Raw genomic sequence first — 27,390 nt, forward strand, 5'->3', positions numbered from 1 at the left:
GTGAAAGCAATGCACAAGACGCAGGACTGTATTTAACTCTACATTGCCAGCAAACTGACCAAAACTGCTGTGGTTCTCTTCGTTTGTTAGGTTCTCTTGAACGTTCTTGGGGAAACGGTGTCGTTGGGTGTTCTGTTTTAAGAAACGAAAGCCAGTGTTCAGTAATCAGATTACCTCTGTTGTTTGATTTTCAGAGTTTTCTCGACGTCACTTGTTTGGAAACTTGGGTTGTGATAATAAAGATGGAGCTGGGCGAGTCTGTCTGGTCTCATTGATTCACTGGACTGAATTCACTTACACCAGGGGTGTCAAAGATAGGGCTCATGGCCCAAAACTGGCCGCCCTGAGGGTCCAATCCGGCCAGCTTGATGAGTCAACAATGTGTGAAGGTATTTTTTTAATAAAATTACTTTTTCTTCGTGTTTCTGCTAGAGTTGGTGAGCAACACCAGCAGCAGTTCTACGAGCTGAAAGGTTTGAGTTTGTGCTAAATGCTAAAGGATGCAAAAATTAACCTGGAGAGAAACACTACAGCAGCTTAGAAAATGGTCAAAACTGCATAAAATGGAAACGTGTACTCATATTTTATGTGCACAAATGAAGGAAAGATTTAGGAATTGTGGGTATTTATCGATCACTCTGTTCCAGTGAAGAGCATTCAGAAGGTTGAAGCGTCTTTTCTCTTCAGTGTAGCTTCTAGAGATCACAGGCTTTTAATAGCATGAACCATGTTTGATGGGAAAAGTCCAATATGTCCGAAACGGGACCTGAAATCTGAATCCCGTCTCTGGAGGATCGTCTGCTTCATTCCTTCCCAGGAAACATTGGCATGAACTCCTACGTCGCTCTCAAATTTAATCTGCCGTGTTCCAGAAAACACTTTTTAGAGCTGCGAGAATGAAGGATGCTGCTTTTAAATATCTGAAACAAAGCGAGGAAACTGCTGAAGTTGATGAGGTTTTTCTTTTTAACAGACCCAAAACTCCTTTTACTCAACTGAGAAGCTACGGCGGCCACAAAACTCTCCAAGAAGACGTCATTTTAACAGGATGTCATTTAACAAACACTGTCAGATTGTAGAAATGTTTTTCATGAAAAATTCAGTTTTTCATTTCCATGTATTCAATGATCATAGTGAAATTTATTTCCTTGTTTGGGAAAGATGCTTTGCATACAAGTATTCAGAATCAAATCCCTGTTTTTGGTGATGCAAATGAATGTGGCGACAGATGTTGATTTAACAGTGATTTTAGTCAAAGTCAGTATAAAGGACTTTAACAGCGGATCCACTTAAGATTTTAGTACTTTCAAAAAGTACCAAATAAATTGTGATATTTAAAAGGTATCGATAAAGAATGAGTAAAGGTTCAAAAGTATTGCTAAAGAATCAAGTGTGGGAATGAATGTGATGATCAGGTTTCCACCAGCAGGGGGCAGCACATGCTTTCCAAACAAACAGCTCAGGGAGGACTCAGTATTTTCCACTTCACCTTCACAAGGTCCCCTGCCTTCACACATTCTCTCTGTCAGAAAAAAACATCTTCCTGTTGTCGTCTGAAGCAGCAGAAAAGACTTCGTCAAAGCTCACACGCCTGCGGGCCGAATCCCGCACGAGTCGTGGTCTGAAGGTCGAGGGATGGAGGGAGGGATGGAGGGATGGATGGTGTCTGTCACTGGAGGGGATCGATATTCTCCATCAGTGGTGTGGATTGATCCTCTGTGGGGTCAGACGGCAGCGGTCGCTCTCACGCCTCCACAGAGCGCCGCTCCGGAGGCCGGAGGAGGAAAGAGAGGGAAACGGGATGAAACGTGATGTCTGGATGTTGACGAGACGCTGGGCCGAGGTCTCTCCACCGGCTGACATCAGAGCAGGGACAGACGAAGACGATTCGAGGAAAATGGGCTCAATGTTTCTGTAGAGTCTGTCGAGTGTGTGGTGGCAAAAGGAGAGAGAGGAGGAGGGAGGGGGTAGAGAGAGCGAGAGAGAGAGAGAGCGAGCGAGCGAGGGGAGGAGAGAGAAAGTCAGAGAGAGAGACAGAGAGAGAGCGAGCGAGGTCCAAGGACGAGTCTGAGAGGAGGAGGAGAAACGCTCAGATTCAGTCACACCATCCTCTGAGACTCAGACAGAAGACGTCCTGACATCGAGTGAGGAAGATGATCATCAGAGGAGCATCCAGGACTGGACAATAGCACACACACACACACACACACACACACACACACACACACACACTGTCTCTCACACACTCTCTCAGCGAGGCAGCAGAGGGAGCCCAGAGGGAAGGACGGCAGAGAGCAACACAGACTGCAAGAGGATCGTTCTGCTTCTGAACGGAGCTCAGCATCAACCTGAGGAGGGTTTCTCCTCCTCCTCCTCCTCCTCCTCCTCCTCCTCCCTCCGTCTGCTCCTCCTCCTCCTGCTCCTCCCGCCGGGCGACAGTCTCCGTGCGGCGTCGGAGACGACTGCTCCACCATGAGCGAGGCCAAGAAAGGCGAGCTGGCCATCCGGGACAAAGCCATCCTGCACCAGCAGCGGCGTCTGAAGCAGGCCACGCAGTTCACGCACAAGGACTCGGCTGACCTGCTGCCCCTGGACGGGCTCAAGAGGCTGGGGACCTCCAAAGACCTGGTGAGTGCCGCCAAGCCGTCCGATTGGACGGGGCGTCCACACGCTCAGGCCGAGCTGCAGGAGCGGAATGACAATCGGGAGTCACACTTCTTTGGAGGATGCATTTATGGGATGAGCAGCAGTCGAAACGCTCTCTCTCGGGCTGGCGAGAGGCCAAACGAGGGCCTCACGTGGTCCACGGACCACGTATTGCCCACTGCTCCAGGATAACGTCACGTTCTCCAACGTCCCTGTTCCTGTTGCTCATCCCACAAATGCATGCTGCTTTTCGGTACATAAGAGATAAAGACACACCTCTGTCGTGCTCAATCGTTGATACAAACTGTCACACTGCCGTTTTACCAGCGAAGAAGTGGAAATGTCAGAAACACTGACATGACAGTTTCCATTGTGCTGCGTTCAAGTGCTCCAGCCACAACCCAGAGTTATCGTGCTTAAGAAAGAGAATCCAACAGCAGAAACAAACTGCTTTTTTTAAGAGATGTTTTCTTGTTTTGGCTGTTGGACGTGATTGAATAGGCTTGAAGCGACGGACTGATCGCTCTGACAGACGGGACAGAGAGGTCGTTTTCCAGGTGCGAGTATACAACGCTAACATGACGGGTCTTCCTTGTGCTGCCTTCAGGTGCTCTTCCGACAATGAAGTCCTGCTGACAGTTCTGGCGCGTTCATGTTGTTGTCTGGAAGTTTGCTTTTGAACAACAGTTCAGTTTTTAGCTTCCTTCACATTTCTGATAAATCCAGTGTTTTTAGTGCAGGAAAGAAAAATCTGATCACCTTCAGCAAAGCAGTACGATCGCATCGGTAACTTCATCTTCCTCCTCTAACATCCAGATTATAGAGCATCTTCCTCCCTCTAACTGATGTAGCATTTGCTAACACCTGCTCAAAACAAGCAGTCTTTGTGTTTTCCTACTGAAACTGTGTCCGTTTCCGATCAGTCTTAATTTCCGGATCAATTCTGTCTGTTTTGTGTATACACGAGTGGGATTTTGTAATATCTTCTTTTTTGGTTCATTCATTGAGTAACTTGGTTATTATAATCTGAGCCGTTGGGACTGTGGCTCAGTCTGCGTGACAGAAAGTTAGTAATTGTCACCTTGAAAGCCTCACTGATGATTTACCATTCAGATAAACTATGAGAGAAACAGATCAGTCATCAACCTTGGATCCTTTTTTATGCTGTTTAAAACAGTAAATATACTCAATATACAGTTGAATCAAAGAGCAGAAAGCTGCTAATTCTCTCCCTGACCAGCATTCTCTTTCAGCGTTGAGGCGTTTCTGTACTATAGGTGCTGCAAAGTGCAGCCTTGAAATGTAAATTCTTCATCAGACGGAGGCATGAAAGATTCAGAGAGCGGCTCTTTGCATACAGAAGTGGGGAAGTGGTTACAGTTCACTGTGTGGTGGCTTCACACACACACACACACACACACACACAGTAGCTTCGACATGTAGGATGAATGACAGCGCTGTATGTAAAGAGCGACCGTCCCTTCCACTGCTCCCAGAAGCCTTTGCGAACCCGACCTGCCGCGTGCTCTCCGGGGGAACTCCCTGTGATAGTCTCAACAAATCATGACTGCAGCTCTGCTCCCACAATCCCCCCCCCCCCGAGCCTCCCCGAACCCCGGCTTCCCCCGCCAACGCCACACTGCGGAGCATTTAGCGTCTGCCAGATCTGAACCCCACCGTGTGCAGCTTGAAAAACGCTCCTCCGGAGACGTTTTCCCGCCTCCGCTCCGGTTCCTCCCGCCGTCAGACTCCCCCCCCCCCCCCGCCCGGCGTCGTTTTGATGCTGGGAGGAGAGACTCGAGACCCCCCGCTAACTGAAAATGAGGATTCATGGGATGGTTCCATCCAGCTCGGGGTCTTTTCCAGCTTCGCGTTTTCACTTGAAAACGTCATAAACGTGGAACATAACGACGCGTCGCTCCGCTCCATTAAGACAGGCAGAAATAAAAAGTTATGGCAAAAGGCGGATATATTAAAAGCATAAAGCAAAGTAACAGCTGTGCAGTAACTGCGTGGTGGGAATAAAGCTTCCCAGCTTCATTTCACCCCCCTCCAGCTTGTTTTTCTCTTCTCCGCAGCAATAAAGCTGCTCTGCCGCAGGCGGCCATGTTGCCTGCTTGGTTCTGTCTGGAAACGGGATCTTCCCAACTGGTAACTCTTCCAGTTTGAAATCAGCATTAACGCACCTGTCTGCCTCCACCGTGATGCATTCAGGGTGTTAACGGCTTGCAGGAAACTTCGCAGCTCTGTCAAAAAGGTTTCCGATTACTGTAGATCTGCTTCTTGGTTTTAATGAGCACATGTGTGTATTTGTGTGTGTGCTCCATGAGGAGAGGGGGCAGATTATGGGCTGCTTGTTAAATGTATTTCATCTTTCTATTTGCCGCCTCGTTGGCTCGGTGACCGTTTTGAACGAGGTGTCCAAACATTAACTTGTGACTTTGGACGCAGGCTGCTGTTGTACTCATGACTCTTTAAAGGCAACACAGAGAAATAATGAGGAAACAAAACCGTACATTTCCATAAAACTCTTATATTCGGGGGCTTAATGTGCAGAGTCATCCGAGCAGCAGACGTGATTCAGAGGCTCCTGCGGGGCCCGAGGGCCTTCTTATCATAACACCAATTATCTTCTCCTCAAAGACGGAGCCGAGCCGCTATCGAAAACTCAATCTGCAGCACAGACGAGGCCGCGAGGAGCTCGGCGTCTGGAACGAGTGTTTTCAGACGGCGCTGTGGGGAGACCGACTGATGGAGGAGGTGAAACTGACCACTTCACTCCTCCACCTCTGTGACCATGCGCTCTGCAGATCATCACCTGTATGCTGGAAACAGCCTCTGCACGCTGAAACACTCTTTTTATATGCAAATCAGCCTGTTCTCTGTCTTCAGTGCATGTCAGTGCTTTTCTATGTTCTTATTTTTTATTGGACTCATGGAACAGTGTGCCGGCATGTTGTTGATAAAAGCAGGATTTTCCCAAACTGGGATTCATGAAGAGCATCTCTCCGTGTGGACTTTGCAGCGTGACCTTGTTTGTGCCGGTTCTTGCTGGCCGCTCCGTCCTGGTCAGTGTGTAATTCAGGCACACAGCCTGTTATGTAAGTGTGAATTTGTTGCCGCTCTTTAGCCTCGGGTCCTTTCAGGCTCTGCAGCAGCAGCAGCAGCAGCAGCGTTCCAGCCGTGTTGTTGTGCCATGGAATCGGGGGAACAGTGAGAACCGAGCGGTGGAGGGGAAGGAAAGACGCGATCGGAGAGGAAAACAGAACGTATGGCTGCACACGCAAGGAAAATGAACAATTCTGGTTCATTTCCACCTGAGCTCAGCGTGGAACAAATCATTGGATAACCTCGCTGATTTTTAGTCTCTGCTGATTTACATCCTGCTTGTTGAATTTGAATGGGAGTAAAATATAATTAATGAACTTACTTCATTCCTGTTAAGATTAAACGACATAAAATGATCCATATTAGATTAATATTCTATCTTATTGATTGCATGACCACTGTAGTTTACCTGAAGAAGCTGGTTTTTTGTTTTCACCTCAACATAACTACACAACATGAGTCAAAGTGGCTCCAGCGCAGCTCTCCACACAGCTAAGTGTTGCTGGAATGACCCTAAATGAGTTCTTTGACCAATTTCCAAAACACTTTCAGGAGTTTGCTCCAGTGAAAAAAAACATTTTATTCACTTTTCGTGCTGCTGTGAAGTTAAGCAACAAATCACGACACATAATGAGTCGAATTAGCTCCACTGCGGTTAACTTACGGAGTAAATGCTGCAAACGTGAAGCTAAATGTGTTATTCTGCTTATTTTACGGTCATTTTAATTGTAGTTAATTAGATAACAGCACACTGAGAGTCAAACTGAGCTTTTCTGCCGTTAACGACAGTAGATGTTTCTAACATGATGCTAGTTTATTATTTTCCAGCGTTGCCACTAATCATTGTGTTTATATTCAGTAAAATTGATTATTTTTGTTTTATTTGCTATAAGAAAATAGAAATTTCCTGACATATTCATATTTCTCCCAGGCAGCATCACATTTAGAAGCATTTACAGCTTTCTTTTTTCAGTAATCGGGAGTTTTAGTGTCAAGATCGTCTCGATGTCGGGATGTTGAGGTGAAGGGAAGGAGAGGATGGAGTCAGCAGAGTGAACTCTGATCGTCACTGGGTCATACTTTTCTCCCCTGGAAGGTGAAGCAGCACTTTGCCAGTGCAGGACGGAGAGCGCGGCCGGGCTCGGCCCGCCGCGGCGAATCCACTCCGAAGCAGCTGTTATTCTTAGCTCCGGGACAATTAGGTGGGCCGAGCGTGAACCCGTCTCTCTCTCTGTCATCTGGAGCCCGTGGAGGGGCGGCCGCACCGCCTCAGCTGCGAGGAGGAAGACCACCGCGGCTAAAAATACCGCGCCAAACAACAAGAAAGCAACAAAACAAGGGAGGGGGAGAGGAAAGGAGACGCCAGCACTGGAATCTTCTGAGCTCTGACACTCGACGTGTCTGCCTGTAGCCTGTAGCCTGTAGCAGCTCGGAGGAGTTCAAAACTGTTTAACTGAGAGAAAAAGACAGAAGTCAGAGAGCTGACCGTGATCGGAGTCTGAAGTATGATATATCATCACACTGCGAGAGTTAAACAGGAAAGTAGAGGAAATAGATGAAGTAGATCAACTGGGTTTTAAAGGTGAAATAGTTAAAATGGAAAAAACAAAAAGAAAATAGCTTCATTCTCTCACACACCTAAAAATACTAAGGAAACTAAATGGGGGGGAATAAAAGCTAAAATTCCATTTAAAGGGACTTAAGGCAAGATTTGTGAAAAACTATACATGCATTTCCAGTTTATTCAATGCCAACGGGCCGTGAAGCATTGAAAACCTAAAATAACAGGCCAAATCCGCGTATCTCTCTGTTGCCTTATACAGGCTGTGTGCCACACAGTTGGCTGCAGTTCGGCGTCCGAATTTCCCGCGCAATCGTGGGGATGCGACGTAAATTGATGCTGTATCAAACGACCTGCATCCACTCAAAGCCCACAAAAGAAAAGAAAAGAAAAAAAAGGACTTTATCAGCGTTATCTCGTGAGTCAAAAAAAAAAAAAAAGTGTTTGTGCGCGCTCCCGTGCCGCCTTGGCTGGTGGCTGCAGTTCCCCACAGCGCCTATAGCGGCAGCACCGAGGTAAATTTTGTAAAGTTGTCTTAAGTACCTTTAAAAAAAAAAAAAAAAAAAAAAAAAGGGGGGGGGGGAATTAACGAAACTGCTGGTAGAAACTGTTCGAGGAAAAATAGCACATTAAAAAAAATCACACGTGGAATAAAGGCTGCTAAAATTGTATCTAAACATTGTTTGAAAATAGTAAAAAAAAAAAACAGTAAAAAATAGATAAAATAAGATAGTAAAAAAAACAAAAACAAAAAAAAAAACAGCTCAAACACCTAGAGGAGTTTCATCGGCTAAATCAGCAAAAGTGGTTAAAGTGGCTCAATGAAGGCACAAAAAACCCCCCAAATAAATTAATCAAAAACTGCAAAAATAAAAAATAAGCAAAAAGAAGAAAAACGAAACTTTGAGCAGGAGTTAAACAGCCCAAGTAGCTCAAATTGATAGAACACCTAAAATGGCTTAAAACGGCTCAAAAAGGTCAAACTTAATGAATTCATGAAAAATTCTATAGGCTGCTTAACTGTTAGACTAAAACTTCTAAAAGTGGATAAAGTTACTGAAACCTCTAAAAAGAATGTGAAAAGAAAAAAAAAACGGTTGAAATTGTGAAACACAGCAAAGGAACAACAGCTAAACTTCTGAGAAAAAGTAAAAATAGCTAAAACTGGTTTCAAAATATAAATCAGGGAAACCTTCTATAAATGCTAATAATGGTAAAAGAGCTTAAAATAGATGAAATAGCAAAAACCATTCAAAAATAATAAAAGGGAAACTCGGAAAAATGGCTAAAATGACAAGAAATGCCTGAAGCAGTTAAACCTGTTAAAACAGCTAAAACGGCCGAAAACGCTTTGCAGCTTCGAACTAATCTGTCGTCTGGAAAAGCAGCTCGGTGTTTCTGTCCTGCAGATGTTTCATCTGAGCAGGAAGACAGCAGGAAGCGCAGAGAGACGGTTTCCTCCCCAACGTCTTCCACGCCGCCCGGCATTCGCCTCCACGCCGCCGCCGAGTCGGGAGGAGCCGCTCATGATAATGCTGATTTTATGCCAACAGCTTGTGGAACCGTCTGCTGGGGGACGGCGGGGAATTCAGGCTGGAAGAAACAGAAAGCTTAAACATCTTCGGATGTTAAGAAAATGAGTCCGAATCCAAAACGAGACAAGAAATCTCCATAACCGGACGTTCAAAAGAAATCGAACATGAATCAATTCATGCATTCAGCTCCATTAACTCGGCTCCAGCAGCCTGTCGGGTAAAAATCTGGAGGATTTTATCAAAGCAGGGTCAGGGGAAGTTTCCTGGCATGATTGTGGATTTTTAAGAAGAAATCCTGATAAAAAAAGAGCTAATTAGAGCTAAAACTACGCATCATTTCATCAAAACACCAGCTGAATTTATTGGAAATGAACACTGGAGACATGACAACAGCAACACACTACATAGAACAAAATTCCAGGTGTTTTAACTCAAGAGCATCAAACTCCTGAACAATTCGTAGCTGAAATGTGCAACGCAGTGATTTGCTTTATGACCAGGAGCATTTAAACCAAGGTTCCGCTTGTTAGACCCCGTTTATAGAAGAACCATCTGCTACAACTGGTTTTGGTTCCGGGTTCATTTCCTCATGTTCACCAGACTGAGGCAAAAATACTCAACAAGCACCAACCTGTGTTGTAGTCAAGGCCAACTAACCTCAGACCAGGTCAAGACCAAGACCAGAGCATCCCAAGACCAAGACCAAGTAAAGACCAAGATCAGAACATCAAAGATCAGGGAAAAAAAAAAAACAAGGCCTTAAGGGACCAAGACTGAGTCAAGACCAAGACCAGAGGATTATAAGACCAAGACAAAACTGAGATTTTAAGGGCTGGAGACCAACACAAGACCAACCTTTAAGGGGTCAAGATTAAGTCATGACCAAGACTTCAAGGGGTCAAGACTGAGCCGAGACCAAGATGCTGAGTTTGAGACCAGTCTGCCGTGTTTTCAGTGTTCATTTACAATAAACTCAGCTGGTGTTTCCACTGATCAGTTCTTTATCGTCATGATTTCTTCTAAAAATCAGACAGAAGCACCTTCTGCAGCAGCTAAATACAGATTTTAACAGAGAAAGAAAGATTTCACAGGATTCAGGAACTCATTACAGAAAAACTGAAACATAGAGGAAGAAGCATGATCCAGTAGCTTTACCGAGTTCATAATAAAGCCAAAGGAAGTGGGGATGTTTGAGAAGCCGGAGGAAAAAAAAAAAGATGGAAATGGAGATGGAGAGGAAGTGGAGTGTCAGGCGGACAACAGATGTGAAACAGCTGGAGCTTCCCGGTCGGTGAGACGGGAAGTGAACCGGCGGGGACGTCCATCAGAGTGAGAAAGAGGACATTAAGAGGCTCACGTGACCGGCGGAATGAGAGGGACGAGCCTGTTGCAGTCAGATAATTAGTCCACATGGCAATCAGGAAGGAGGAGGAGGAGGAAGAGGAGGAGGAGGAGGAGGGGGAGGAGGAGGAGGAGGAGGGGGGTTTGACTTCATGACCCACCGGCGGCAGACCGGTTTCGACCGGCTGGTGTTCAGGGGTCGCCACAGGACGCACATCAGCAGAATCAGCAGCTCGCCACGTCTGAGCGGAGTCAGAGGAACACCAAGTCCCGGCGGACGGCGTCGGTCTGGACTCGCTGTGACCCGGTCATGTGTCGCCCAGCATGTGTAAACAGCTCCGCCTCCATGTTCAAACACCTGGACCTGCTGAGAGAGGAGCCAGATCCCCGATCCAGTCCGGACACGACGGAGAGACGGCGGGAGAAACGAGAAAATGACCCGGTTCAGGTTTTTCAGTGAGTCATCGCCGTGTTGAAAAGAGACTGACTCAGCCGTGGACTCAGTAAAACCGTGCCGCCGAATAAAGACGCGTTCGCCTCCATTAGTTCTCCACCTTCTTAACGGTTAGTACAAACCAGCTTTTGGTCAGTATGAGGGACATTTTATGTTGTTACTTCATCCTAAATAGATGTTACCACTCTTCTTCACAAAACTGTGCTAACGTGAGTCAGTTTAGAATATTTTATTACACTGCAGAGAAATATTCTAATGCAGTGTTAAAATCTACATAAGAAAATTCATATTAGTCAAACGTGGTCAAAAATGAGACCTAAAAGCAGCTGACTGTGTGACGAGGAGAGCGTGTACAGGTCTATTTGTTGTAGCTTTTGTAAGATTGAATGAAAAATATCACCAGAGATCTTCAGTCCTGTTCAGAACGATACCTGCAGCCCTTCTGATCATGATAAATGCCACTGAAACCCGCCTCACACCGACTCAAAATGCTTCCAACGCTGAAAATAAAATAAAAAAAAATAAACACGGCATCCAAAATCTTCCAGCACGCTGCGAAGAACAAACAAACAGATTCCATCTCAGCGATGCCAATTCCAGCTAAGCTGCTTCAACACAGAGAGAAATCCGTCCAAACGGCGCCGAACAGGAGGCCCGGCGCCGCGCAACACGCCGAGTCTTCATTCTCATGACATTAAAACCACCCCGGACTCGTTACCTTTCCATATGCATTTCTAGGAGGGATGTTGAAGACCGTTTCCGTTCAGACGGACATTCTGCAGCGAAGACGAGCTCGCCGTTTCTCCTCTGCAGCTCCCCCACCTCGCCGAAAGGCTGAAAGCTTTGGCATTTAATCAAAAAGTGTGTTGACCTCAGCCGGGGCGACTGACAGAAAGAGACGGCGACCGTCGGAGAGGGACACACGGCGAGGCTAACAGCCCAAATCACATTACGCTCATTGTCTATCAGATTCGGTCTCCGCTCCCCCGCCGTCCGCTGAGAGCTCAAACGATCTGGAAGCAGCGGTCCTCCGATCAAACCGGTCTCGCCAGCCTCCCCGCCGTCTCTCTCTCTCTCTCGAGCAGAGGCTCGGGCGTGCCGCCGGCCTCATTAAAATAAAGACTCCTCGCACTCGAGCCCGTTCGCACTCGCTCTCCCAAGATGTTTGTAAATGAGGATAATTGCTGTTAACAGATGCTGCTTTTTGTCGGTTAGCGCTGAGAGAGAAAGAGGAGAGGAAAAGAGCGACTCTGCAAACATGTCAGGAAAAGGAAAAAAAGATGAGTCTGCTTTAAAGTGGAGCTCCTGATTGAATTTGATTGCTTGGGTCCAGCGTGAAGGATCCTATTTTAGTGGAGCTCCTATAGAGAGGAGAGGCAGAAGATTACTTTTAGATTAGGATTAGGTTAGGCCCGGGGTTTGGGGAATTAACGCAATCAATGAAAAGAGGAGAAGATAAGAGAGGCAGAGAAAGGGATATTAAGAAAATGGTAGGCAATAGGAAGGAAAGAAAGGCGGGAGGAAAACAAGGTAAGAGGCGGGCGAGGGGAGGAAGGAGGATGAGGAGGTCAGGATGGCCGTCTGCGCCGCCACAGCTGGAGCTCAGACGGTCTGATTAGGAGTTTGAAGTGGAAGCCCGGCGGACCGCTCTATGAATACCAACAGTCTTCTGCAGAGGAGTCGTTTTATTTACGGTAAAGTCGCCGGATTTCTGCTCCCGAGAGTCTGCAGAGGCGTCGCATCGACACGCGGAAATGTAACGCCGCATCCAGCAGACATGAGCAGACATGAGACGGCGTGATTACAGCCGTGTTGAGGTGACGGCGTCTCGTCTCCTCCAGGCTCGGCTGCCTCTCCCGATTCATTTCCACTATCTGTCCCTTTTCGTGCTTCATTCGGTCTTCATTCAAATGCTGGTCAGGAGTGTTTTAACAGCACAGCTCAGTGCATGTTAATGAAAAAACAACAGGAGAGCGGAAAGTGGGGAGGATCTCAGACACAGGAAGGTCTGATGGGATCGTCATCCACTCCTTTCACCATTCCAATCATCCTCAACGTGTCCAAAGGGCCTTTTTTCTGGGATGTCAAAGAGAAGTGGGAGAAGGATGGATGTGTGTTGGCATTCTTTAATCCGGTCATGTGTCGAGAATTACCTGAATTTTTTTATCTGCGAACTTCCATGGCGGCACATTTCAGATGAAGCAGCTCCTGTCAGCAGCTTAAAAAGCATCATTCATCACCGATTTCAAACCTAATACATCCCAACATATTGACAAGAATATGAAAAAAGGTGTGAAGGTTTTATCCACCATGTCTCTCCTCAGTGAGTCCGACTCAGCGAGTAACATCAGTGAAAACAGCAAACTGTGGCCATGTTTTGTTTTAGCGTTTCCACCACAACGGTGGCCGACGCTGCTGAAAATGCAACTTTTTGGAAACGTCTCCCGATGTCCACAACGGAAACACTGCGACTGCTCATGAGCTCCACAGCCGTAGAAAACATTCTGCTCATGCTCAGTAGACGGAGAACGAGAACAATGTTTTCCTCCAGAATGTCGATTCCCACGAAAACAGAAAAACTAAGTGTTTCCAGTTGAAACATCGTGCAAACGAGGCTTGAATGCCTGTTTTTCTCCATGGCAACACGGTGAATTGGAGAAAGGGATGGCTTTGTGCCGCGGAGCAGTGAGCGGCGAGCCTGGTGGCTGCACCAGAACAGACACGGCACCTCCCGTACAGATCCGCGGCTGCCTGACAGACTGATACAAGGCTCCGGAGAACAAGAGGTGGGCAGCTGGAGACGTGTTGTGAAGCCTGGCGCTCACCCAGCGCCTCCTGACTGCCACTTCACGGCGCTACAGATGCTGCTGCTGGCTGGCAGGACTCGCTTCTCTGACTTTAACCACGCAGTGGATCCTTTCCCAGCGACTCAAATCCAGACGATTACCCCGAACAGCATGGGGGGAGCAGCTGAGAGGAGTCTGGCCACTTCCAGCAGTTAAAAAAAGTGGTAGGTTTCATGACGACCTTCAAATGAATGGAGGCTTTCAATGTGTGGAGTTTGCATGTTGTCCCTGTGCATACGTCCTTCTCCCCTCCCACAGTCCAAAAACATGCATGTGAGGTGAATTCACTGGTGTCAAACATGTGGCTAGCAGCCCAAAACTGGGCCTCCAGAGGGTTTAATCGGGTCTGCTGGATGAATGTAAATGACAAAGAAAAGTTCTGAAATCGCTTGAATGAGATCTCAAAGTAACTGAAATCATAAGATTCACAGTGGAAAACACGGAGCACAATACACTCGGGTGTGAACTTGTGACTTTAAGTTGTCTGCAGGTGTGACCGTGTGTGTGATACAGAAGAATAACCTTGCTTTTTTTTTTTTTTTGTTTTCCTCCATCGTGTGAAAAACCTCCGTGTTGCTAAATGATCTGTTTGAAAAGCTGGAGTGGATATCCAGGAAACCTTGGCAGGAAGCAGAAGCTTTGTGTTTTATCGACGCTGGTGGTGCGGGGCGACCTGCTCTGCTCGAAGCAGCCTGTCTGGGACTCAGACTCGCTGCTGCTCCAACGCCAATGTGATTACAGAGGAACAGCCAGCTTAAATGCAATTTACTTCTTATATGATGCAGAGAGAACGGCTGGTCACCGGCCGCATGTTGTTTTGGAGCAGGGGAAAATCTGCCGACGTCCCTCCATTCAATAAATACAGTCAATCTGTGTCTGAAAGGCTGCATCGTAGATATCGGCAGCTTTCTGTTATGCAAGACCAAATAAAATTACAGAACATTTCTCAGAAAATGTTCACCAAAAAAAAGAAATCCATGAGATCAATGTGTTATGCAGCGTGTTTAGCTGCTCTGGCCTTAAGAGAGATGCTAAAATTAAAGGTTTAGAAGGGAAACCTTGTGTGAAGTGCTTTGGTTCAGCAGACTATGACGATTTGAAGGTTTCACCAGAATGTGACGCCTCGTCGTGTCGATTCTGCAGAGAAAACCTCTCCTGAAAAGCTCTCCTCTCTGTCCGCAGCAACCTCACAGCATCGTGCAGCGCCGCCTGCTGGAGGGAAACATCACGCGGCTGCGAGGCGAGGCCCGGGACCCCGGATCGAGGGTCCGCTCCCCGCTGGCCGACACCAAGGACGGACCGGCGGACGCCGAGGAGAGGAGCGAGAGCACGGCCGACGACTCCACGGAGGAGAGGGAGTCCCTGGAGGAGAGCGAGAGGAGCCTCCGGTCGGACGAGGAGGACGACAGCAGCGAGGCCGGGGCCAGGCAGACGGCGGAGAAACCCGAAGGCGCCGACGACCCCACCCCCCTCACAGCTCTGCTCGTACAATGCAAGGTAATGAAAACCAAACGCCGGACCCGGTGACGCCGCTTTCAGCTGCCGCACACAAACCCAGAACAAGAGAAGACACAAAGAGAGCGCGACTGCGCTCACATGACTCATCACTTTGAGGCAGGCTCTTCATTTCCTCTCCCCTTAACGACACGCAAAGAGCCGAGCAGAACCCGGCAGCTGCCCGACAGCATCAGGACCGCAGGAGAACTGAGTCACGGCGACGTGAAGCTCGACCCGGGTTAGACTGCGGTGCCACTCCAAAATCCACGGGGAGCAAGTGTGTGTGAGAGGGAGGCGGAGACGAGACCGTGGTGCAGGCGAAGGCCTCCTGCTGAAATAACCTAAATATGAGCAAAGGGGGTGGAGCCAGACAGCAACAGGGGGCGGGAACATTCTCTGGCCGAACTTCTGTTTTTCTGATGTTTCTTCACGACCTGATATGTCAGAGATAGTGAGTTTTGGAGTAGGGGTGGGCGATGTGGCCTAAAATTTATATCACGGCATAATTTGAACCTTACACGGTAGAAGGTGTACATCACGGTATAATTTGATATATAAATTACAGCATAACAGTTTGATGGTTAGCAGGAAGTAGTTTTTAAACTACTAAATACCAAAAGTCAAGTTACTTTGAATCCAAACCATGTCCAGATTATAGATCAGAGGTCGGCAACTTGATTTGGCTTCGGGTCATTTATTTATTTATTTTTTTATCGATCCCGTTCATCGGTGGCTAACAGCTAAGCTAACAGCTGACTGAGGCACCGGTAGCGTCCGTCTGCAGGCTACTTTTACAAAGCGTCCCTGAAGGCAGCAGGAGCTGCAGGTTGTTCACTGAATCAGAGGGTTCCAGGTGTTTCACAGGTAATGAAGGCGGTTCAGGAGGAGCTGGATACTCACAGGGTAATGGACGGCGTTACTGCCTCCGTGAAGCAGCTGCCTCAGATTCTCAGAATCATCCGGCGGGACAGACATTAATGTTCGGCCGGCGGGCCGCCAGTTGCAGATCGCTGTCTTAGATGTTGCACCAATGTTTTTCAGGAGCTCGTCCTCCGTCTGCTCTCCGCTCGCCGCCATCGCTGTTGTTGTGTACTTCTTCTTCGGGGAACCGGGCATCTAAAAAGCTGCATTACTGCCACCTAGAGGACGTAATGTGCCATCGCGGTTGGGCGGTATGACCAAAATCCCTACCGTGGGCCAAATTTAGATCGCATGCGGTTTATACCGTTTATACCGCCCACCCCTATTCCGGAGTACAGACCCATCTGTTTTAGCATCTTCAGCACCACGGACAGCGCTGCAGACGACGGCCATTCAATGCTGTTAAGGTGGTTTTGTTCTCGTCTGCTCTTGAGTGTTAAATTACTGACGGCCTCCTTATGGAGGAAAATAATTTAATAAACTTAAATTTATTACAGCTTCTTAATGTTTAATTTGTGTGTAGCTTATAGTGCAGCATACACAGTCAGCAGCCTAATGAGTGTTAATACGATACAGGAGGACGTCCCTCAATCGATTACCAGCCCCGCCTACCTAAAACACCTTCCCACGTGCCTGTTGGAGTTTTATTTTGAATGGGAGTCAATAGAGCCGGAGGCTTTTTGGAGCCAGCGTCTGGTGGATGCTCAACCTGTGGCCTTGGATTGATAAAACGTGCAGGACGTTGGCCCACGAGGCCCCAGGAGTTCAGTAGCCTTGATTTAAGTGACGGTTGAGTCAGAATGTCCAAGCCTGCAGCTCTCAGTTCCTGGTTTATTGAAACTGGTCAATAGAAGCAAAGATGTCTCAGGGATGATTGTCGACACCTGAAAAACACAACAAGCATGGCACAAACGCGTCCGCAACACATGAAGTAAAAGCGAAGCCGCAGTCCCCGTTTCATCAAATCAAAAGCGAAATAAACCGTCTGTCGACTGAAACAAAAGAGGAAGGAGATCAATGTCGAACCTGACAATAAAATAGGGAAGAGACCGCTCTGACCACGCATTGAGCCGTCAAACGCACATCTCACCCCCTAAACCTGAGAAGAGACAGACGAAGGAAGTCAGGCCTGCCAGGAAAACCACCGTCCCAAAACAATTCAAGCTGCTGCTGCTCAAGTCGGCGTGCACGAAGAACAGAGTCAGGACCTTCAAAGAAGAAAACACAAAAACTTTCACTCAGTATCGAGTGTCCGTTCACACAACAGCGGCGCTCTGAGCCACTGAAAACAGCTTTTGTCCATGTGAATGTCCGTGTTCTCCCATTGTTAATGTTTACTGTGTGTTGCTCCCTCTGTGTGTGAATTCATTACAAAAACATATCGGCACCAACTCTTCACCTGACACGCCACATACTTTGTTTTCAACATTTCTGCCGTTTCTGTGGAAATGGAAATCCTTTTTAGTAATGCCATTTAAAAGAAACGATGCATTTTCACTTGAAATGTTGAGTAAACAGGGTTTCAGTCGGTATATTTGAGGACTTCTACTGAAGTAGAGGATATCAGTTCTTCACCCACTTCTGTTTAAATGTGATGAAACATCGTCTTTTCTCCATCTGAGACAGTCGGCTTCTTTTTGTCACCTGAGTATCATTTTTTAAAGTTTACTGTGGCATTTCAAGCATGTTCTGACATTTTCCATACCTACCGAGGTATTGAACTTTATCATTAGCGGAGCTGTTTCATTGCTAAATGATGCCGCGTGCTTTCCAAAGACAGCTTGAGCGCTAACCCTAATCCATCACGTCCATATGTGTTCAAAACTCCATTTTCCTCTGTAATTCAGCCTTTTTTCCTAAATGCATCTCATGAATGATTACATCGGTGGCCTTTCTGAAAGTACGCGTTCTCGACAGTACAAGCACAATTTCCACTGGATTCAGCATTTTCCCCCGACTACCCAGCATGCTTTGCCCACTTTTATCATCAACTTACTAACTGCAAAGTGTTCCTGGGTTACTCATTCTGGCTGCTATTTTTACCCGTCAGGGTCAGAGAGGGATCTGGACTGAGACAAAAGAGGCGGTTTGTGAGAGCGCCGATAAGCCGCCGGAGCCTGCGGGGACAAAAGGAGAATCGCTCTGCGGCTCAAAACGAAGCGCACGGAAACCCGAGCAGTTTGTTTCCAGGAGGGGAGAAATGTCCCGAGTTCAGGTAGACGAGGGAAGGATTCATGAAGGGGAGGAGGAGGAGAGGAGGAGGAGAGGAGGAGGACTCCCAGACAGCGGGGAGAAACAACAAACCAACCACGGTCACAAATAAGAGCCACTTCACAAAATCAACATCTTATCGACTTGATTAAATAATAAATCCAGCTCAATACTTCCAGTGAATTCATTAAAACGATCAACACCATTTAAAAGAAAAGCGAGCAACATCTTCACGGTGATTCAATACAAATTCAATGCATTAAATATTTAAATTTTTCTTTTATTCTATGTTTAATTATCTAAAATTCAAATAAATAGACGAAGAAATAATCTAATTTGTGAAGCATTTTTAAGTATAACTGAATACAAATTTAACAAATTTCTTCATTTTACAATAGTTTTAGCTTTACTTAGTTCAACATTTATAAAAAAATCAATACATTATTCAGTACAATTGATTATTTCCTACTCCTTTTGAATATTGGACCTCCATGTTTCCTGTTGAAAGTTTTAATCATTATTATTATTAGATTAGGTTATATGCAGGTCTTTTGTCTAGTATACTTATTTACTTTTATTTATCACTTTTATTTTTACACAACTACATTAAAGCCGACTGTTATTGCAGCTGCAGTTTAGAGAACAAATCTAAAAGCAGCGACAGTGACTAAGAATCGATATATATATATTTTCATATGCAAACGGTGTGCTGTGTGTTTGCTGCTGAGTGTGTGTGGGTGGTTCCAGCATTCTTTATATTATCTAACATGCAGAGCAGCCATATGTCGGATGCACAACGCTCCGTCCTTCTCTTTTGTTCTTCATGCACGCTGCCGTTCCTGCCAACGTGACGGGAACGCGAGGACGAGGACGAGCGTCCCCACGAGACGCCGCGATCTGCTGCACTTTACATGAAACGTCTTCGCGACACGAGTCGCCCTACAGGCAGCGGAGCAGCGCTGAGATAAAGGAGACAAATGTCAGAGGAAATTAGGGCAGACCGCCTGCTGGAGTCCCAGCTGAAGAGCTCAGCTCTGCAAGATACTGCTGCAATTTAGCATGACGGGAAAAGGCGGGTCCTGAAGAGTGACTTTACGCTGACGGATGGAATAATAATATGGACTATTTTAAATTATAGAGGAGTAAAGATTTTTTTCTCAAATTATGGACTGTACGAATTTAAAAATCTATTTACACAACAGCATTTTCAAGTGAAACTGTCATAGCTATCCACAAGCTAACAGAAGATAAATGTGTTAAAAATGCAATAAAAAAGCAGTACAACAATAGTTTAGGTGACCTCCTAAACATAAAGCTGATATTCTACTTTTGGCTCCGTTCAAGTTTCATTAAATAGATAAATTTAGTCTTAGAAGCACTAAAGTTGATGATTTTTTTAAGCTAATTTAGAAATAAAACATGTAGCTGTAGCGTTGCTCTGCTAACACGGCTGGTACACGAACATAAAGTGGTAGAAGCGAAAATTCCCCAAACAACAGCAAGAACAGCTTTAAGTTTTGGTCAGTTAATGGTTACCAGATTAAATCAGTTCTCATTCAGACTGTGAAACTGAAAATAACTGAGAACACTACTTGTCAAGCTACACAGCGGTTAACTCAAAGAGGAAACAAGATCGTTCATGCTAGCCTGACGTTAGCGCTCAGCCATTTACTGAAGCTGAGAAGACAAGTGAAGTTGAGTTTTCTGCCTCTTTAAAGTTGAAATCTGTGAGCTCGGGATGGATGGTAATGACGGTTATCCGTACATAAACAGCCTCCGGTCAGTAAATATGGGCGACAGGCTCAAACAAAATGACAGAAGAAAAAAACATGCCAACGTTTTCCGGTGAAATGACTTTCAGCCTCGCATCACATGGAAACACTTTGCCTGCGCACACAGCAGACTTGTTTAGCCAATGGTTTAATGGGCTTCGGAGTTCATGCTCTAGTGGTGCTGAAAAATCAAAGTGCACTCAACAAACTGAAGAATCAGCTTCTTGTCTCGGCCGCACGCGCCCGACACATCAGCAAATACCTGAAGAAAACGCCTCCGCCGACCTGTGAACACGCGCAGGATTAAACGCTCCGCTTATTCTCAGCTCATTATTAAGTGCTGAGCTGTAGAAGCGCCTGACTCACTCCAAATATATGGAAATATTGGAAATATTCCACTTGGACGAGGTTTGCCTTGTTTACACGAGTCGATCGGCAGCCGGCGAGCAGACGGCTTCTGAATTTGGCTGAATTTGTTTTGAAAGAGACATCAGTGGCTTTCAGGAACTCCCCTGGGCTGCGTGACGCTCCGTTTACTGGCAGTGGCTGAAGTGGAGAAACCACAGCATGACACTAAATCCTCCTTCTGTCCCCAACCCCGACCCCTGCCCTCCCCCACCCCACAGTGCTGCGACACCGAAGTCAAGGCGTCCATCAACACCGGCAGCCAGCACAACCACATCTCCGCCTCCTGCTGCCGAAGGCTGGGGTGAGAAACACTGAACACACACACTGACCCACCAACACACACACTGAACACACGCTCAACACACGGGAGGGGGCAACAAAAGAGCTGGAGCTTAGACTCCAAAGACAAAGAAGAACTTTAAAGTTTGAAATTAAAGGTTATTATACCTGTTTCACTCAAGATGGAAAAAAAAAGAAGAATTTGAGTGCAAAAAAGAAAATTCAAGTAGATGATCTTATTAGGAAATTAGGCAGCAAACTGAGCTGAAGCGCTGCTGCAGCCGATGTTGAGCGAAGTGTGTATTCCTCACAGTGTGCGGTGTGTTTCCAGACTGGTGCCCACTCAGGACAGCTCACAGTGCGGCTCGGTGACGGATGTGCAGCTGCAGCTGGGCCGGCAGACGGTCCGATGTTCAGCCTTGGTTAAAGGTGAGCATGAAAATCTGACTCTACGGCGACGATGTGCTGATTTACGGCTGAAATTAGTCCGTTAGTCCTTTATAATGAACTCACTGGAATATCAGAAACAGACTTTCTGAAACTCTAATCTGTGTTCTGCTGCTCCGTAATTCCTCCTCAAACTTCCTGCCTTGAGTTGCATTCACACTCGTTCTCACGGCTCCGTTGGTTTAACGGCACCGGTTCTCACAGGAAGTCGTACCTCCACGGCGCCGATGCATGCACAGCGGAGGGTGTTAACTAACGGGAGTCCCTGCAGGCAGCGTGTGTGATCGAGTGTTTCTGTTCTCCTCCTTCAGAGGACGAGGCGTTGGATCTGTGCCTGGGTCTTCACACTCTGCTGGAACTTAAAGTAAGGCCCTTGTGTGAATTGCTAATGTTTGTTATCGAGTGTCTTTCTGCATACAGTATGTGTGAAATGCAGGCAAGAAGAAGAAATTGTTTGAAGTTGCACTCAAATATTAAACACACCAGTCTGTTTTCTGACCACTTCTGTCTCTCGACCATTCAACCTCTTCTTAATAAGCATTGTCGATACATAGAGTGCTAGCAGCAGGCATCGTTCAGTGCAGGTTGAGGCTAACAGGACATCATTCATCCTGAGCTCCATGTGAAAGATTGGTTAGATTGGTTATTGACAGGAGACCTGATCCGAGTGATTATTGGAACAACTGTAACACAAAGCTGAAACATTTCCTTTAAAAAAAAACACACACACACACACTGCTGTTCCCTCAGAAAGAGACGTGCAGTTCGAGGTCTGATCTGCAGAAAAGCCAGCGGTTCCTCTTTAAAAGGCGCCGCCGCCGTTCAGCCGATCGCTGTGTGAATAAAACCCAGATAAGCTCAGATCCAGGACGTTCTGTGATGTGACTTCTGTTCACTGTGCACACTGGAAAAAAAAAAAAAAAAACAACAAAAAAAACATGGGAGCTCTCCTCTTTTCTCTGCAGTGTGTGCCTGGTTATCATGAGAGAAATCTAATTAGACCGGGACTTCAGGGTGTGAAAGGAACATGAGCTCTAATTTAGTGAATCAGCCCCGGAGGACTTTAAGAGGAATATTTCAGCTCCTGTTCTCGGCTTTCTCTGCACCCGTCCACGAGCTGCGTCAGTAATTAATTAGGATTAGGAGCATTTTCCACTCAGAGGTTTAATAGAAATGTTGTTTAACAAAAGGACTGCAAAAAAAAAAAAAAAAAGAAACACGGTCCTGCTCACAATGCTGCGAGGAGAAAACATCTTCAAATGTGCGTCGTCACCTTGAATGTTAGAATGAGCTTCATGCTGAATCACATTCATGAATATTTTAATCTGAACAGTGCGTGCATCATTATTTGCTGTTGCACATCCTGACTGGGAAAGAGATTAATTTTAGTTTTTAAGAGCTTTGCAGTTTTTTCTGGGTCAATGTTTAAATTCACAGGAACGATTCTCGACTATTTCTGTTCATTTTGTGGCTGAAACAGGCAGAAGTTTCCAGTGAAATCAGTGAAGACTGAAGCACCGAGAGCAAATAAAAGGCCAAAAACATCCTCCTGGAAACATTACAGGCTCCAGGCCTGTTTACATGACAGAGTTTTTAAGAGAAAACACAAATCTTTCATAGTGTTTTGGGGATCTGTTTACTCAACGGTGCTCATATACTGAGTTTAACATCTTAGTATAGGTTTTTAAATAAAACAACGATTGACGTTTTAAATGCTCTGAATACAGTAGGACTGGAAAATCTCCGCTCCAGTAAACTGAGGCACCTAAATCCCTCGTGTTTCAGGGAACACAGGGAACTAAAACCTGTGCTTTGCTTACTGTGTGAGTTAGTTGTTCCTACTGCTGCTTGTACCCAGAGGAACTGCAGCCACGAGCTTCTCAAAAACTTGTATTTTCTCTATTAATTCACATAAACAGTGAAATGTAGACGTGAGATGCATGATGCCTGTTTTAAACTTTAAAAGGTGACCGACCTCCTCAACTTTCTTCCCTCCTGCTGCTGAATAGATGCCTGTTCATGTGCTACAACCGAAAACATGCAAACTGCACACAGAGAGGCTGTAAGCTGCCTGAAATCAGGGATAGTGTCATCGTTATTCAACAAGCGGACGTCACTCATGACCGTCAGACTGACAGCCGCTGCTTTAACGGCGCGGCGCTGAGATAAAGTGTCGGATCCTCCTCCAGGTGTTTCTCCAGTAAAACGATCCGTTATGTCGCGGCTTCGTCCTGCATGCTGCATATTTAATCGCCGTATCCTTTTAGCCGTGGCTCAGATTAGTCTGCGGCGTTAATAATTGAGCGCTGTGACTCTGTGACTCCCGTGGCAGTGCTGCCTGGACCTGAGCCGCCGGGTGCTGAAGCTGCAGGGCTGCGGCGACGAGCTGCCCTTCCTCCGCCCCTCCGCCGACACCCAGTGCCAACACGACACCAACGAGAACCTGTGAGCCTCCGCCGCCGCCGCCGCCCCCCCCGTCCGGTCACAGCGTCTCGCACTGCCAGAAGACGGACTCGCCTCCTTCCTTCTTCAGTTTACATCGCTGTGTTTGGGAGGGTGAAGACGTCCCGCCATCTTTATCTGTTCTGTTCACCCAGGACTTTATTAATGCTTCACCGAAAAAAAAAAAAAAAGAAAGTATGTTCTGATCGCCTCCTCGATGGAACTGCCTGACGATCAACACAACTTCTACAAGGGGGGAAAAAAATCATTTCAGTTAAAGTTTAGTGGAATTTTTTTTGTGATTTGACTGAAAAAATTACTTTAAACATCAATAAAATGTCCCAAAAAAAAAAAATCAAGAAAAGCTAAATATTTTAGGTAAAATTCTCATTAAAGGAACAGTTTATTGTTTGGGGAGTGTTTCCATTTCCAGATTTAAAATCTGGAACCTCATCGACACTAAATCAGCATTTATAGGAGAGAAAGTCACGACTCCCGACTACAAAGTCTCAACAGAACATAAAATATTCACTTTTTCTTACTTCAGTAGTTTCAATTAAACCTGTAATTCACATCTATCTGGTGAAGAATCACAGGTTTGAAGCGACGGACTCCTGCAGGAATCATTTGTGTTTTTATATGGTAACTTCTCTATCTGGCATTTCTCTGACCGCCTCAACAACAAAGGAAACAATAAAATTTTCCATCATGTTTAAAGTTATTACCACCATGGACACAGTGCAAACGAAAAAGTTCACGAAATGAATGCAGCAGCTGCAACACGCATGAAAGTCCACAAAGCGGATGAAAAGACTCCAACGCTCCGACACAGAATTGAAAAACACGACAGCAAAAGCCCGAAACATGATTATAGAGCTCCAACATTCATTAAACGACAAACGCGCCTTCACCGACGCTGCTGCATCGTTTGTGACCCTTTCTGAACATTTCCCCGAACCCCAAACTGCTCCTTTACGAATCATCTGAGGCTGATCTGAGGTCTGGTCTCAGGAAGCTCGTGTGAAGAGGAGCCGAGCGCGAGGAAACCAGCGGCGACGGCGGCGTCTGCAAAGCCCCGTCACTCCCGTCTTCCTCGCCGTGAGACCGATATGGATCGGCTTCCAGCGCAGCGCAGACTGAATTATGACAGTTCCCTCTAAAAAAGCCCCTCCGATAAAAATAGCGTCCGGGCCGGCGAGTCGAGCTCCACTGAGTCAGACTCCGAAATATCTAAACATTCCATCTGCATGACTTTGTGAAGTTCTGCCTTTCCAGAAGTCTGCATGTTTGTGTACCAGTCTGACTGTGTCACATCGAGCGTGTGCGCGCGTGCGTGCGTGTGTGTGTGTGTGAGTGAGAGAGAGAGAGAGAGAGAGAGCGAGAGAGACGGGGGTTTCTGCTCCTGTTTCACGTGGGAACAGGAAGGTTCTTAAGTTCCATCTTCTCCCAGACGGTCCATCGAACCAGCTGCCAGGAGTCGATCCAGCTGCCCCCCCACCACCCCCACCACCCCTTTCCCCCCCGATCTCTTCGTTTCACAGTGAGGAGACTGAAGAACTGCCTGCAGCGTCTCACTGCAGGCCGTCCCGCTCTGCTTTAAAAGAATAACCACCCCCCCCGCGCCCCCCCTCACCACCACCCACCCGCTTCTGACTGTGCGTCGGTTTGAATCCATCCTCTTCTTGGTGGTCATGTCCGTTTCCGTTTGATGTGCTCGTGACCTTCCTATGGCCTGTGAGAGGAGTCGGTGTACCACAGAAATTTATTTTTGGTGTTTTTTCTTCTTCTGGACAGTATTTTCTCTGCCTAATAAAATATGTATTCTGGCTAGCTTCCCTTGTTTTAATATTTTGATTTCAATTACTTGGAAATGAGCAAATTACGAATCGTTGTTGATAGTAAAGTTAACAATCGGACCTGTTTTATGCAGCTTTAGTGGTGGACTGATACACAGTTGCTTTTCTGGGGGTTTTTTTTGCATGTTTTTATGCAGTTTGCTGCTCTTATATAATTTTTTGCAGCTTTAGCAGCAGATTGTTTTTTGGTGCTACAGTTTGTATCTCAGTTGGTTTATTTGCACTTTGAGAGGTTTAAGCTGCAGATTGGTGTAAATTTATCACTGAAGTTGATGATTTTCACTGTTTTTGTGCAGTTTCTCCAGCAGAAGATCTTTGGTGGTTTAATTAGTTTCATCTGAAATGTTTGGGTTCAGTGCAACCATTTCTGTGAGCTTTGCACGGTCGAATCCTCCAAACACTGATGGAGCCCGACAGGCGCGGAAACACAATACAAGATTAATGAGCGCAGAAAGGGAAACCTCAGCGAGGAAACGTCTGAGAAAATCAGTCACAGCAGAAAAAAAAAACCATCCAGCGCTGCTGCCGCTTCTGCTCAGGGACACATCTGGACCCGAGCAGGGTTTCATTTCTGGTTTGACACGGATGTTTTCTCACCCAAAAAAAAGAAAGAAAGCGCCTTGATGTTGTCTGAGCTGTCAGGAAAAAGCCTTATTCTGTGTGGGCTGCCTGCACCGGCGAGCCGGGGAACATTGAATCGAGAACAAACCTGGTTTGAGCAGAGCGGATCCCCTTCTCTCCGTCTGCGTCACTTTCCGCACCACATCCTGTCGCAACCGTAGCGCTCGGAGGAACGGAGCAGGAAACACGGCGCGGTCGCACTTCTGCAGGCCCGAAGCAGAAAACCACAAACTGATCAGGAGGAGGGGGAGCCGTGACCTTTGGTGCAGAGAGCGCGGTTCTCATCCAGGTTCCTGCTCTGGACCCGGAGGACTGAAGACGCGATAACGGCGTTACTCCGATCTCCGGCGGCTCATTTCCCTCCAGCTACGAGACCTTTGAGGCGTGCGCGGCTGCCTTCCCCTGCGAGCCGCCGCTCCGCCGCCTCTGGGAGAGCGAGTGTGGGTCATTATGGGAAAATACATGCAGTATTAACAAGCGACCACTCTCCAGTTTGAGTTATGGCCTCGGCCTCTCCGCCGCTTCCTGCACCGACGCCGTTACACACCGGAAAAAAGGTCACCTCCTGCATCAACTCACACCCTGAGCAGGCCGTAGATACCATGAAAGGAGGGAGAATCTGTTGAGTTTCCTCTGTTTCCGTGGAAACGGACGTCCCGCCACGTTGACGTGAAACAAAAACGACGGGATTCCACCTGAAACGCTGCCGTGTAAACAGGTCGGATTAATTAACCCCCATCAGAAACACCAGGAATCTGAGAAGAGGGAGGTTTTACCGGAGCTACAGATGAACGAAGACGCTGGAGCTGAGCTCCTCGGGTCAGAGAGGACAGGACGACGCCGTCTCAGACCTCCGATGCGAGACGGGCCGCTTCACTCCCACACTGCCACAATTCATTCACTCCACAAATAGATCCCAGCCTCTCCTCCTCCTCCTCCGTCGGTCCCTCCGCCTGCAGAGGCGATGCAAACACACGCCGTGAATTCCGACACAGCGGGAACGACCCGCAGGCATTAACCCCACAGAGAGGCCGTATCGATCAGGAGAAGCCGCATGTGGAGGCAGCGAGGAGGAAAACCGCCACAGGCCGTCTCCAACAAGCCAGTCCAGGCATCAACCTCCCTTACACACACGCACGTTTTGACTGAACTGTGAAAATCTCTCAAATCATTTAAACAAGACAAACATTTGTTCAGATTTTAGTGTTTGGAGTCATTTCTCTGAACAGCAGCTGTGGCTCCTTGGAGGGGAAACGCCTTGCTCGTATGAGAATCATGTGATCAAGATGGTATTTAACACTAAACTACAGGCAGAACATAAGGTCATTAGCGTAGCAGCTAGCAGGCGGCAGGAAAATGAAGCAGCGAAGCTTCTAAAGCTGGGTACTAAAAACTTTTGGCTCCATTTACACATTTTAAAGTGAAAATGCAAAACTTCTGTGCTG

The 27,390-nt window shown here is 46.8% G+C and overlaps 1 protein-coding gene across 2 annotated transcripts; it reads left to right on the forward strand.

Annotated features, from left to right (window-relative positions):
* The first annotated feature begins 2,051 nt into the window (after positions 1-2,051).
* On the forward strand, positions 2,052-25,298 carry nrip2 (nuclear receptor interacting protein 2). 2 transcript variants are annotated; one of them, XM_030113882.1, is made up of 6 exons: positions 2,052-2,628; positions 14,674-14,988; positions 20,519-20,601; positions 20,893-21,008; positions 21,338-21,390; positions 23,359-25,298. In XM_030113882.1, exons 1-6 carry the CDS (start codon positions 2,473-2,475, stop codon positions 23,473-23,475), a joined length of 840 nt encoding a protein of 279 aa, XP_029969742.1. In that variant the 5' UTR covers positions 2,052-2,472; the 3' UTR covers positions 23,476-25,298. The 2 variants fall into 2 exon arrangements, with proteins under 2 accessions (XP_029969742.1, XP_029969744.1); XM_030113884.1 differs by having other exon boundaries at positions 2,055-2,628; positions 20,911-21,008.
* Positions 25,299-27,390: the final 2,092 nt, after the last annotated feature.

This window comes from Salarias fasciatus, chromosome 17 (assembly GCF_902148845.1).
Source record: "Salarias fasciatus chromosome 17, fSalaFa1.1, whole genome shotgun sequence".
In the NCBI taxonomy this organism is placed as follows: Eukaryota; Metazoa; Chordata; class Actinopteri; order Blenniiformes; family Blenniidae; genus Salarias; species Salarias fasciatus.